General features: G+C 41.6%; 1 protein-coding gene across 1 annotated transcript in view; it reads left to right on the forward strand.

Moving 5' to 3' along the window:
• t (C45 family peptidase tan) overlaps window positions 1-13,176 on the forward strand; it is a 36,898-nt gene that overhangs the window by 14,669 nt on the left and 9,053 nt on the right. Inside the window, exon 2 of the mRNA XM_080278569.1 lies at window positions 11,430-11,530. Coding sequence (XP_080134695.1) covers window positions 11,444-11,530 — 87 coding nt within the window. The 5' untranslated portion in view covers window positions 11,430-11,443. The remainder of the gene's footprint in view (window positions 1-11,429; window positions 11,531-13,176) is intronic.

A 13,176-nucleotide genomic window follows, 5' to 3' on the forward strand; every position in this document is an offset into this window, starting at 1 on the left:
GAAGGAGAGAATGGAGAGAAACTATAGGAGGCAAGAGAGGGAATCAATTAAAGGGAGACTGGGTGGAGAGAGGAAGAGAGAAGAAGGAAAGAAGAACCCGAAGAGACGGATAGGAGAGAGTGAGAGAAGGAAGGTTGGAGGGAGAGAGGTAGGGAAGGAAGGTGGGAGGGAGGGAGAGAGTGGAGAGAAACTGGGAGGCAAGGAGGGGAACAAGTTAAAGGGAGGAGGCGGTAGTGACTGCATGGGAGGAAGAGGTGGAAAGAATTACAATGACCTGATGACTAAATATGGACTCCCAACAAATAATTCCAGTGCTCGTATTCACACATACACACACACACACACGATAAAATTCCATCCATCTCGTAACCAATTTAATCCGATGACGCATTTTATATTTTATTTTATCTGTCTCCAGGTAGTATTCAGCATAGGATAGATTTATTTTTCATTTTATAGATCCCGTTCACAACTACCCTATACTCTTTTCACTCTATCTTGGCCTCAGATTGATATCCCGCCATCCTGAATGCTGAGTTGTGATAGTAGATCAACACTAGATGATGGTGCTGGTCAGGAAGAAGTGCTATGGACAAGATGGAGAGCCATATTATTATCTCTGTCGTCTGTTGCGATATGTGATGTAAATAAAGGACGAAAATCAAGGCCAAGTTAAGGGAAAAGGAGTATAGGTGTCCTTCCAATATTGTCATGTAATTTTTTTGGGGGAGGTAGAGAGTAAATTTTTCGAACGGGGGTGAGGGAGAAATAAATATAGCAGTCTCTAATCCGTTCAGTACGGTGACTTTTTTCTATAATATATTCTTGCTAACTCCAGACAATTTAATTCACCTGGAGAAAGATATGATTGGACACAATTAAGGATGTATCTCTCTCTCCTTGTCTGAAAAGTCTATCCTGAGCCGAATAAAATCGTCAGAGGGCAGAGAGAGAGAGAAATACGTCATAGAAGTGAAGTGGTTAAGTCTCCTTGTGCTGACTAGGCATAAACGGCTTCTTAGCACCTCTTCCTAAGCATGTGACACTCTAACATTCTCCTGTATATTACATCGTTTGAATAGCGTCATAATTTCCTTCAGTAACAAACTAACGGTTAGCGAAGTGTAGTTGCAGAATAAATCGCTAAAGGAGAGTTGTTACAATATTTTCAAAGCCACGTACGCAACAGTAACAGATTTGACCGAGATGTTATGTAACTGTGGTTCAGTTATTGTTCTGTTATCGCGTTCAGCGATTGTTCTGTTAGTGTACTCTTATCGCGTAAGGGTGGGTAAGCTTTGATTGTTACTTTGTCTGTCATTCATTTTCCTGCCTGTTCGTACCTAAAGCCGTATTCTAGTGGCTTTGGAGAGCTCTCAATACCTCTTCCTTAGCGATTTATTCTGCACTTTACACCTCAGCGTCCTCTTGTATATTATCGATGCAAATTGTGTCGGTATTTATAAGGCATGAATAAAAATATAAGAGAATGTAAAGGTGTAATAAGCATAATAAATCGCACAGGAAAAGGTGCTGAGAAGCCTACAGTGCCACATAGAATACAAGTGTAGAACCGAAAGAGTGACCTGGCTCTTCAGTAGTTTCTTGGTCAGAAGTTGTTTATAAGATGGCCTATTTACATGTTGCATATAATTTGATGGGGCTTAGTTATGGAGTAGGAATGACACACACACACACACACACACACACACACACACACACACACACACACACACACACACACACACACACACACACACACACACACACACACACACACACACACACACACACACACACACACACACACACACACACACACGGTCTCATCTCCACTGCCACGTGAGTTGACGTTGTCAAGCAATGGTTATTTTTTTGTCCGATATAACTTGACTTTTTTTTTTTACCCCTTCATCTATGCTAATCTGTTAATTGTACTTTCGGCAATAGAAAATCCCTTCACCTCTCTTGTTTTTCCTCCATGGATTTTGAGTGTGGTGAACTCGAACTAGATGACACAGATGACATCCCCAAAGAGTAATTAGTTCTGTTGCTGAGGATTCATGAGGCAAATGATCTAAGTCCATAGCGAGAGGAGAGGTAACGGAACTTTTGCTACCGACTGTACACCTGACAATAAATAAATCAATAAATAAGTAAACCTCCCTAGGGCCGATGGACTACAGTTCAGTAACCATTCCTGCTGTTGTCTCGGTAGAAATGGCAAGTGTGACTGGGAGACGGAGCTTGGTTTACTGTATTATGTCAGCTCTTCTGTTTATAGCATTACATCTCAACCTAACCTGGAAATATGAGCCTTTATGCATGCATGACAGTGAATTTTGTTTGATACATTTATGTAACGAATATTAAATGCTTAATAAATCGTATATGGAGATTAATTAATATAATAAGGAATATAACTAAACGTATGTTGTTCTCTATGTGTATTAATGCCATGAGGTTGTTCCAAAGACATGGGCGAAACATAACTCATCGGCCTCTCCACATGCTATAGAGCTAAACCATTCTTCGAGGCATAGGGCACATGGAACCGTTTTGAGCACTTCCTTTGAGACTCGGCAAAGGTCACCCCGTTACATGGGCTTTGGTAAGACCAAATCTTGCAAAAATCAATTGACACGGGCATCCATTATCACACTTCACAGTTACGGTGTTAGTATATGAAGCTGCGCGGCCGTTTGGCAGTTCTAATTATAAAACATTTAGACATAAACATAAGAAGGTAAGACGCAAATATCTTTATACAAAATAGGAATGCATTCATCTTCTCTGTTTCCGTACATTACATTAGCTTAAATATACGTATCATTGAAATAGTATAGGTATAAAATGCATTACGGAGCAAGAAAAGGTGTAGTCGATATTGCATGCAGTATCTTGCAAGGAGAACAAGATTACCAGTAAATGATTATGAGAATTCCTCGTCCTTTGTTTAATCTTGTATGGCGGTGAATCAGTGCGGTTGCTGGTCTTTGGGTGTACAATTAAATCGGCCATGAAAGGTATCAGAGTATCTAACACGGGGGGTGGGGGTGATGGTGTGATGCAAGATACGAGGGATGGATTACTTTCATCACAGCGAACCACTGCCACGGTCAAGGTTAGTTTCACGCTTAGTTGATACCAAGTGGATAGAGCAACGTATCTCCTATGGGTGGGAAATCCGGTGAAATTATGAAGTTCATGTCTTAACATACTAAGGCTCGTATTCTGAGTCATAAAGGAGACTTCGTAGCACCCCTTCCTTAGATGTTTATATTACATACTACACATCCGGAATCTTTTCTGTGTTATACTATACATCATTTTAATATCGACGTAGTTTGCTTCAGTAACATAAAAGAAGATATTGAGGGATAACGTGCAGAGTAAATCATGAAGGAAGTGTTATTATGATATCTCCATAGCCTTAATGTGTACGCAGAATGACGAAATGCGATTGCACATGATGCCCAAAACTGTAATCTAACCTTTCTTAGCCAATTTGACGTGGACACAATTCCACCAAAAGTGTAATAGTGTATGCGTCGTCAGAGAAAGGTAAGGCCTAAGTGGACCTGCACACGGAGAGTGCATAGGAACGAAATCATGTGATTTGTGACAGATGTAGAGTAAGGGAGTCTGTGGAAAACAGAGTTGAAGAGATAGTGTATGGACAGTATGATCATTGGGAGAGAATGGATGCAAATAGAGTGGTGAAAAGGATGTGTTAGTAAGTTTGAAGGTGGGGGAAGGTGTGACAGCCCATGAAGAAGGCGGATATTATGGTAAATGAATATATGAGTAGGAGAAATATGAGGCTAACGAGACAATGGAACCGACAAGGGGTCAAACTAGTTGGACGGATTTTGTACAGAGGAGTCAAGATCAGGGGTTTGCCATCCTTTTTTTCAACTTGATAGTCGTCGAGTTGAATTTGTCTAATAGGCTGTTATGAAGATTAAGTAGAAAGGTGAACCCATGAGGTGCAGCTAGGACTGTGGGGGCTTGAATAGTGAATGGATGAGTGTGTAGCCCATTTTATTGGGCATGCATATGATTTCTGTAGGTCTCCCACTATTATATTTTTTGTCCTTCCTTTCTGGAGCCTACCTTGCTCCATCTCCAGATAGGAAAAAATGGCTGGATGGTATATATATATATATATATATATATATATATATATATATATATATATATATATATATATATATATATATATTTTCGATTGTAATATTACATCGTTACTAAGTGATACTGTCAAGATCGTATAATTCATATGTAAAGGTAACATAGGAACAGAATTACTGTATCTCTCCCCTCGAGTTTGAGGAGTCCCTTTTAACCTAAATAAGATCATATGAAAGTAGTAAAAATCAAACACGTATGTTACCGGACTGAAGGCAGGTAAGTTGGTTATATAAGCTTAAAAAGATAATGATAGTCCTGGGAGGGCTAGGATTGCGAGGGAAAAATTGAGAAGAAGGATGGGACTTAAGTGTATTAATGTTGTGATGAAGCGAAGTATATTAAGATGGTCTGGGCAGGTGGAGAGGATGGAGAATGACAACTGTGCGCAGGGTGAAACGTGAACGTTGAGGGTTAGGCCCGAGCAGTTTAGTCAGGCTGTGGTTGAGGGTAGAGTAGCGAGACGTAGACCGAAAAAGATTTGGGACGAGGCCATAGAGTGTGACCTCAGGGATAAGAGACTGAACTGTGAGGCTACTAGAGGTCGACTGTTATTATTATTATTATTATTTTAGACTACTTTCCAGCATGTAGATTATGGCATGGGACGAATATGATGTTGGAACTGATTGACGGACTGCGGCAGGTCATTTCAACCATTTTAAGATGGTGACCCCAAAGCTAAAAATAAGAATCTGTCCATAGCAGAAATATGGTATGCAAGACATCGTCATAATATAATGACGATACAATGAGCCTTTCAGTCCAAGTAACATAAAGTATTTATAGCTTTCTTTTCTTCATTTTATTTTCAGTTCATGTAAATCGTCTCTACTAAAAGCAAACACCTGTCAGCCCACAACAGCTGCTCCGTCCCAGTCTGTCAGTATTCCCAGGTAACGTATCAGTCTGCATCCGTATCTTTCTTCCTGTGTTCCCTCGGAGCACCATCAGTCCTCTCGGTATATACTCGTGTATACACACACACACACACACACACACACACACACACACACACACACACATATATATATATATATATATATATATATATATATATATATATATATATATATATATATATATATATATATATATATATATATATTAGTGGTGGGTGGGGGCGCTCACCATCCACTCACTCGATGTAGTGCTGCTGTTGGGTGTCTGCCCTTTCCTCTCCTCCATCCTTCTTTCCTTCCATCCTCTTCTGTCTTTCTTTCCTTCATTCTTTCCTTGTCCTTCTGCCTACGGGTGACTTTACACTCCCTCCTCTGTCTTTCTTTCCTTCATTCTTTCCTCTTCCTTCTGCCTGTGGGTGACTACACTGAGTGACAAGCCAAATGGTTTCCTGAACACCAGGAAACCATTTACTACGCTGGGTGGTAACCATACAACCAAATTTTGGCGTCTGGTGGTTTAGTGGGTAATTATTGCGCTCCAGTCGGATTGAGCCGGTGAAGGTTTATATCCAAGGGATGGTTGGGGTTGATTGCTCACGTAATGCCACTCAGGGATGAGTGAGGCTGGTCACTTTCATCTTAAATGTCGGGACCAACTGCCTAGCCCCGGGCTCATACGCTCCTCATGGGGCGACATAGGATTGGATGATGGATATATATATATATATATATATATATATATATATATATATATATGCAGCAATTATTACATAGCCATATATACTCTGCAGTCCCTTCCATTTATAAGTACTGCAGGGGGTGGCGTGTTGGCCATAATGTGACATGGCGTATTTATTTATTTATATCTTAGGTCTGCCATGTTAGAGCAACCTCGTTATAGTAGCCAGACCATAATAGGCGTGAGACGTAAACAAATACACTGGTGTCACCTATACCACACCACCCTCTGTAGTACTTATGAGAGAAGCCGATTGTACATATTCACACACACCACAGAGCCAGCCAGGAGACAGGACGTGTGTGCTGGGCAATCCCCAGGTCCTGTCCTCCCCCCTTACTGTGTTTTAACCAGCCCATACCCCACTGACCTGGCTAATGTATGGCCCGGCCTGCATTATAGTTGCAGGGAATCTTTGAACGAATGAACGAATGTACATATTCAGTTGCCTCAGGAAGTCTATGCACACGTTGCTGTACGTCGTGGCAAAATGTGTCAGTGCTATAGCGTTTGTGTAAATATTGATGAATTAACGGATCTTCCTCTTGAACGACGGGCGCGAGTCATGCTTAGGGCTTCTTAATCGTCAGGATGGTTGGCAGTGTTATATACTGTAGTTAGGCGACTGAGTTAAGCATCACTAAAAATGACGAATTAACACTTGTGACCAAACTCGTTAAGAATAAAACCGTTGTGGATTTTTTTTTTTTTTTAATGCGAGGAAGAAGGAACCAAAGGCAACGAGCCCGCAAAACTGTTCCTTCCAAGAGAAAAACAAAATGCAAGAGACAGCCAAATTCAAGATTCGATCATTTCGAGATGCCTGGACACACTGCGTTTGAAAGACTGGAGATCATAGGAAGCAGGAAATACAGACAGAGGGAGACAGTTCCGGAGTTGACCTGTTGCATAAATGAAGGACTGGGAGTAACGGTTAACTCTTGCATTAGAGAGTTGGACAGAAAAGGGATGAGAGTTTGCTGCTAGACGGGTGCTACGCGCCCATCGTACAGGTGGAGGAATGCATGCAGACAGTTCAGAGGAGCAGTGACCATTGAAGTAGCGATAGAAAAGAGATAAAGATGCAACAGTGCGGCGAAGAGACGGAGGTTGAAGGGAGTCAGTAAGAGGAGGAGAATTAATGAGGCGAAAAGCCTTTGACCCCACCCTATTGAGAAGAGCTGTATGTGGGGAGTTTCCCCACACATGAGAGTTGTACTCCACGCAGGGGCGGATAAAACCCCTGTATAGAGTCAACGATTGTGCAGGGGTAAAGAAGGAATGGAGTCGGCTTAGCACACCCAGTCTCTTAGAAGCAGATTTTACAAGAGATGTAATATGATCTTTCCAAGATAAGTCCCGAGTAAATGAAACCCCAAGCATGTTCAATAATGTATAATTACTGAAAATATGTCAGTGCAGATAGTAGTCATTACACATCATGCAGCCATCTTCATTATGCCCGTCGATGTGAAGTTATGAGATATAAGTTAGTTAAAATAGATTTTTGCCTGTCAGCTGCAGAGTCATTAAAACAATTATCTACAATAGGTTTAAAGTTCTGGGAGTTGGGCAACCTCCATCATCCTTCCTGACCTGGGTCCAAGATATTTAGGGCCGTATTTGAAATGCTTTTCGAGACTTCGAATTAATTTTTTCATTCGATTTATTCTGCACATTGCACGTTAACATCCTCTTTCATGTTATTGATGCAAACTGTGTCCACATTAAAACGATATAAATAGCATGAGATAGAATGTTAAGCTGTAATATTAAATAAAGGAAGTCGCTAAGAAAGATTTGCTACGAAGCCATCTGTGCGACGTGTGTATGCGATCCTTAGAATATACTTTAGTTCAGTAACAAATGCTTAATACCACTCATGTCTGACACTACATGGTAAAGATCTCTTTGCATATAAATTGTAACAACACAGCTGCAGCAAGGGACATGCAAACTATACTCAGTTTTACTCTAACCTGGCTTAAAATTTCTCTCTCTCCTTTAATTTTGAGTTGTATCAGTAGATTAACAGTAAATCATTGAGCCAGTCACCAAGAAATACTTTGAAAACGATGTGCAGCCATAGCGTTATCGTGTCCTGCTACTGTCGAAAATCTTGGCCAAGTTAAAGCATTATGGTTAAGAAAGCTTAGTAGTTTGGGGGGAAATTCGCTTACAAACCCTCTGTGTCTATTTCACAGTTATGTCATATCCTTCACTTCCTTCCCTCACGCATCATATCAAAGTGAATCATCCATGGCCAGGGAAACATACTAAGCTTCTCTCGCCTTAGGAATTTTAGCTACCACAGAGGAAAATGAGAAGTACAATGGTTGAAATATTAGGTGCGCTTTTGTCCTCGGTTGTGCAATCGCCATTTCTCATAAATGGTAATGGAGCGTGTTTCTGAATTTTTAAACTTAAATGTTGTATTAGCTTGCTTATTAATACATTTATATTCACACATGGTGCTGGAGAGGGACGCCATCTCTTGATGACACCTGTGCAATCGGGGGGATTCACTGCACGATTACACACGCGTCCCTTATCTCCCTCCATATTCCCCAAAGGTAGGATGGTGGGCTGCCAGGAAGACAGCTTCAGCCTGCAGTCCACTGGGTTCACGTTACAGTTGAAGCTGGGGCAACACCAACAACAACAACAACTAGTACTACTACTACTACTACTGTACTACTGCCACTACTACTGCTACCACTACTACCACTATTACTGCTACTACTACAACTACTACTACTACTACTACCATTACTACTACTACTACTGCTGCTGCTGCTGCTGCTACGACGACGACGATGACTACAACTGCTGCTACTACTACTACTACTACTACTGCTGGTGGTACTGTTACTACTACTACTGCTGCTGCTACTACTACTACTACTACTACTACTACTACTACAGGGTACTAGTACTACTACTACTACTAATAATAATAATAAAGTGAAATAAAAACTAGTGCAGACGAGCACATTCTGACAGTCATCAAGTAACCACCAATACACTACAACAAACACAGGTCGAATTTTGATCTTACTCCCTGACTTTGACCTTTGGTTATTTTCAAAGTCAGATCTCTTTATCATCGACATATCCTGAATGTTCCACAAAGTTTTGTGTAAATCGAAAAAAAAAAAAAAAAAAAAAAGCTGATTAGGTTGACCCTGTCACTATGATCTCAGAAATAATAGATCATCCCTTTGGCTGACCCTCAACTCGTAATCTGAGTTAGACTGAAATCGGATAAGACTTACCTGAGAATACTAGTGCACGATGACTCGATCCCATGCTTCTTAAATACAACTCAGTCCCTTACTTGTCAGCATGGAAGAATAAGGAAAATAAGCATGCGGGCAATAGAAGGATTGGTATATCGTAAAGATTGGTAGAGATGCTTAGTAAGTATGACCCTAAGTAGCTTGTGCATTTTCCCGATGTGGTTCCAGTGTTTAAGATTTCAGTATTATATGAGTGGGGTTATTCGCGTGCAGTAACCTCTTTATTATGCTAAGTTTGCGGTTTTAGGAATTCTGCTATATTTACCGTACTAATGCCGATTCAGTGTATAAAGATGTGCAAATTACACTGGAATTACCAAATGTGTCGGTGCCATTTACCTGTTGTATTTTGGGTGATGAAATTTTTAACAAAGTGGGAAAAGGCCTGTCCACACTGAGGCCAGAACTGGACTTAAGATTGCATTCCAAGTGGCTGTTGAGATTTCGCAACACCTCTTCCTTAGCCATTTACTCTGCATATTATGTCTCATTGTCCACTTGTACGTTGTTTAGTGCAATTTGCCTCGATATTAAAACACTAGCATACAAGTGAGTGTAAATATCCAGTATGAAAAATGAATAGCTAAGGAAGAAGTTCTACGAAGCAACCAACGCCACTGATAATACGACCCATATTTAGACCACAGTTACTATGATTCCCGGTTGAGTAAAGTTTTGAGAAGATGAATAATGACAGTGAATAGAATAAGGTTGCGGGAATAGTGTGCCATATATCTGATCTCACCGTGCTGTCTTATGTTTCACCAAAGCACCGTACCTCACCGTACATATATGCTTCGCCCCTCACGACAGTACCGTACTTCACCGTGCCTATATGCTTCGCCCTTCACGACAGTAACGTCTCTCACCGTGCCTGTTTCTTCCTGCACCACTGTACCGTACCCTACCGTGATTGTCTTTTTTCCCTTCACAACTGCACCGTACTTAACTGTGCCCATAGTTTTTGTTTCTCACTTCACCATTGCACCGTACCTTATCGTGTCTTTCTCCCTTCACCACAGCACCTGATCTTACCGTACCTGTCTCTTCCTCTTACACCAGAGCATCCGATCTTACCGCACTTGTCTCTTCCTTTCCCACCACATCGTAATAGTTTTTTCCGTCACACAGGTAGGTAGAAATGAAGACTAGTACCTTCCTTCTTGTATATCAGTTACGGTACAGAAGAGAGGCTGTAGCTGAAGGATTGTACCTCGACCTCCTACACTTTCTACTCTTTTGGATATCTGGCTCAATTTGCCCATGGGAAAGCAAGATAGCGGGAGCGAACTACACCGGTACTCATTTTCACCTTAACTTGGCACTCCTTCGTGACAGTTATCACACTCTCTGTTGAATTTTTGCTACAGCACAGAATTCAAGATGTAGAGATGGAAATACTGGGCTAAGTTAAATTAAAAAGGAATATAGCTTGGGTGGGAAAGCAAGGTAGAGAGAACTAACTATAATCCCTTCACCTTAACTTAGCACTTCTTCGTGACAAGTATCACACTCTAGTCTAAATTTTTTTTACAACTCCGAATTCAGGGTATAAAGAGGGCAGTTTTAGGTGAAATTAAGGCGAGAAAAGAGCATAGCAAAGGAAAGCAAATTAATATGCATCTAGTTCAGCATGCGCCTCAAATAGTGTGGGATTTATAAGGTTTAATACTTCATACGGATACATGGTGTGGTAAGCAATAATGTGTAGTTTGTGCTGTTAGTAAAAAAATAAGCATCGAATATTATAATGGTGCCGTTCAAACAACAAATGATATCCTGGCTGTCTGTTTCTTCCCATCACAACAACATATATCACCCTGTCTGTATGTTTGTTTCTTCCCCATCACAGTTACTGATATCACCCTGCTTGTCTGTTTCTCCCTCATTACAGTTACAGATATCACCCTGCCTGTCTGTTTCTCCTCCCGTCCCCCAAGCACAGCAGTAAATATCACCCTGTCTGTCTATTTTATCACTCCGTCCCTCTACCACAGCAAGAGATTTCACCTTAACAGGTTTCTCACCCACCACTGCAACAAACATCACCCTGACTGTCTGTTTTTCTTCTCCTGCCCGTAGCACGGAAATGATCACTCCGTTTCTCGCCCACCACAGGAGCTGATCTCTCCGTCTGTCCATTCATCTACTCCTCTCCCCACCAAAACAACTGATCAATCTGTTTCTCACCCCACTACAGCAGCTAATCAGTTTGTTTGTCATCCCACTACAGCAACAAGTCAGTCTGTTTCTCATCTCACTACAACAACTAACCACTCTGTTTTTGGCCTTCCACAGCCCCCTGCGTGAGGATGCCGGCCCCTGCTGACATAGGGCGACGCAACGCCATCCCCATCCTGCACACCAGCGGCACCTATTATGAAGTCGGTTTTGACGTGGTGAGTGATGAAGGCTGGGGATGTATTCATTTTTTTTTTTTCTTCACTTAGCGGAAATGGACCACTCCCACGACTTGAATACTAAGTCATGGTTGTGTGAAAGTAGGTGACCCATAGCTTTAAGGCAGGAATGGGTCTCTTCCGTTGCTGGTTGAATTAACACTCCAGTCATAGTACGCTTGATCCTCAACTGAGCTGAAAGGGGATGAAGAACTTTGTTAGGTTAGAGGAAAAGCTCTCTGGCTCTGACTACGGGTAGTGGTATTATTACAGCTTTGGCGGCAAGTTGATCTCCTTGAGTCTAATGCGTGCTACAGCTTGTCAGTCAGTCACTGCCCAAGGTTTTTCAGTAGTAGTAATAGTAGTAGTAGCACTAGTAGTAGTAGTATAGTAGTAGTAGTGGTAGTAGTAGTGGAAGAAGAAGAAAAAGAAGTAGCGGCAGCAGTAACTACAACAGCAGCAGCAGCGGCAGCAGCAGCAGTAGTAGTAGTAGTAGTAGTCGTAGTAGTAGTAATTGTAGTAGTAGTTGTAGTAGTAGTAGTAGTTGTGGTGGTAGTAGTAGTAGTTGTTGTTGTTTTTGTTGTTGTTGTAGCCCCAAGTTCATCTGAAACGTGAATCCGGTGGACTGCCGGTTTATCTTTTCCTGCAATCCACTATCCTACTTTTATGGGGATAGGGAAGTAGTTGAGGGATGTTTGTATAGCCAGGCAGTTGAGCCGCCCATTCATATCAGTGCCACCACATGAAGGCTCCCCTCTCCAACACCACGGAGCTTATAAAAACATAAATTAAGTACAGTACGTAGAACTGAACCCCTATTGTGTGTAGCATCTGTTATCTCGTGTTGGATTGTTGTACTGTACACTGAAGGACATAATGATAAGATTGAGGCGTGTTCTCTCTCTCTCTCTCTCTCTCTCTCTCTCTCTCTCTCTCTCTCTCTCTCTCTCTCTCTCTCTCACACACACACACACACACACACACACACACACACACACACACACACACACACACACACACAGTCCTGCCTTAACCACACCTGATAAATGTAATCACAGCACCTGAACGTGATAGTGTATGTAGTGTTCTTATTAACTCCATTAATGCAAAATCTCACTTAACATCATTTTAAGCTTATGACCTGAATATGGCTATATATATGTATGTATGTTTATATGTATTTCTCTCTCTCTCTCTCTCTCTCTCTCTCTCTCTCTCTCTCTCTCTATGTTTATATGTATGTATGTATATATGTATGTATGTTTATATGTATGTATGTATGTATTTATGGTATCAGCTACTGTTATAACCACCACTGCAGCCACCATCACCATCCTCACTACCACTGCTGTACTGCTACTACTATTACCACCACTTCTACTACTACTATTGCTGCTGCTGCTGCTGCTGCTGCTGCTGCTGCTGCTCCTCCTCCTCCTCCTCCTCCTCCTCCAGCCACCGCCGTCACCAATACTACTGCTCTAATGCTGCTAATACTAATACTTCTAATACTGTAACTAATACTCCCACCACCGCCTCTCCCAGATGCAATCGTCTGCCGTTAGCTTGAATAGAAGAGGCGAAATATTAGGCGCCCTTTTTGTCCCCATCCGTGTCTCTGCCTTCACTGCCTTAACTCTAACCTG

The sequence above is a fragment of the Coenobita brevimanus genome, chromosome 74 (assembly GCF_032717465.1).
Source record: "Coenobita brevimanus isolate Jiangsu-jjx chromosome 74, ASM3271746v2, whole genome shotgun sequence".
Classification (NCBI taxonomy): Eukaryota; Metazoa; Arthropoda; class Malacostraca; order Decapoda; family Coenobitidae; genus Coenobita; species Coenobita brevimanus.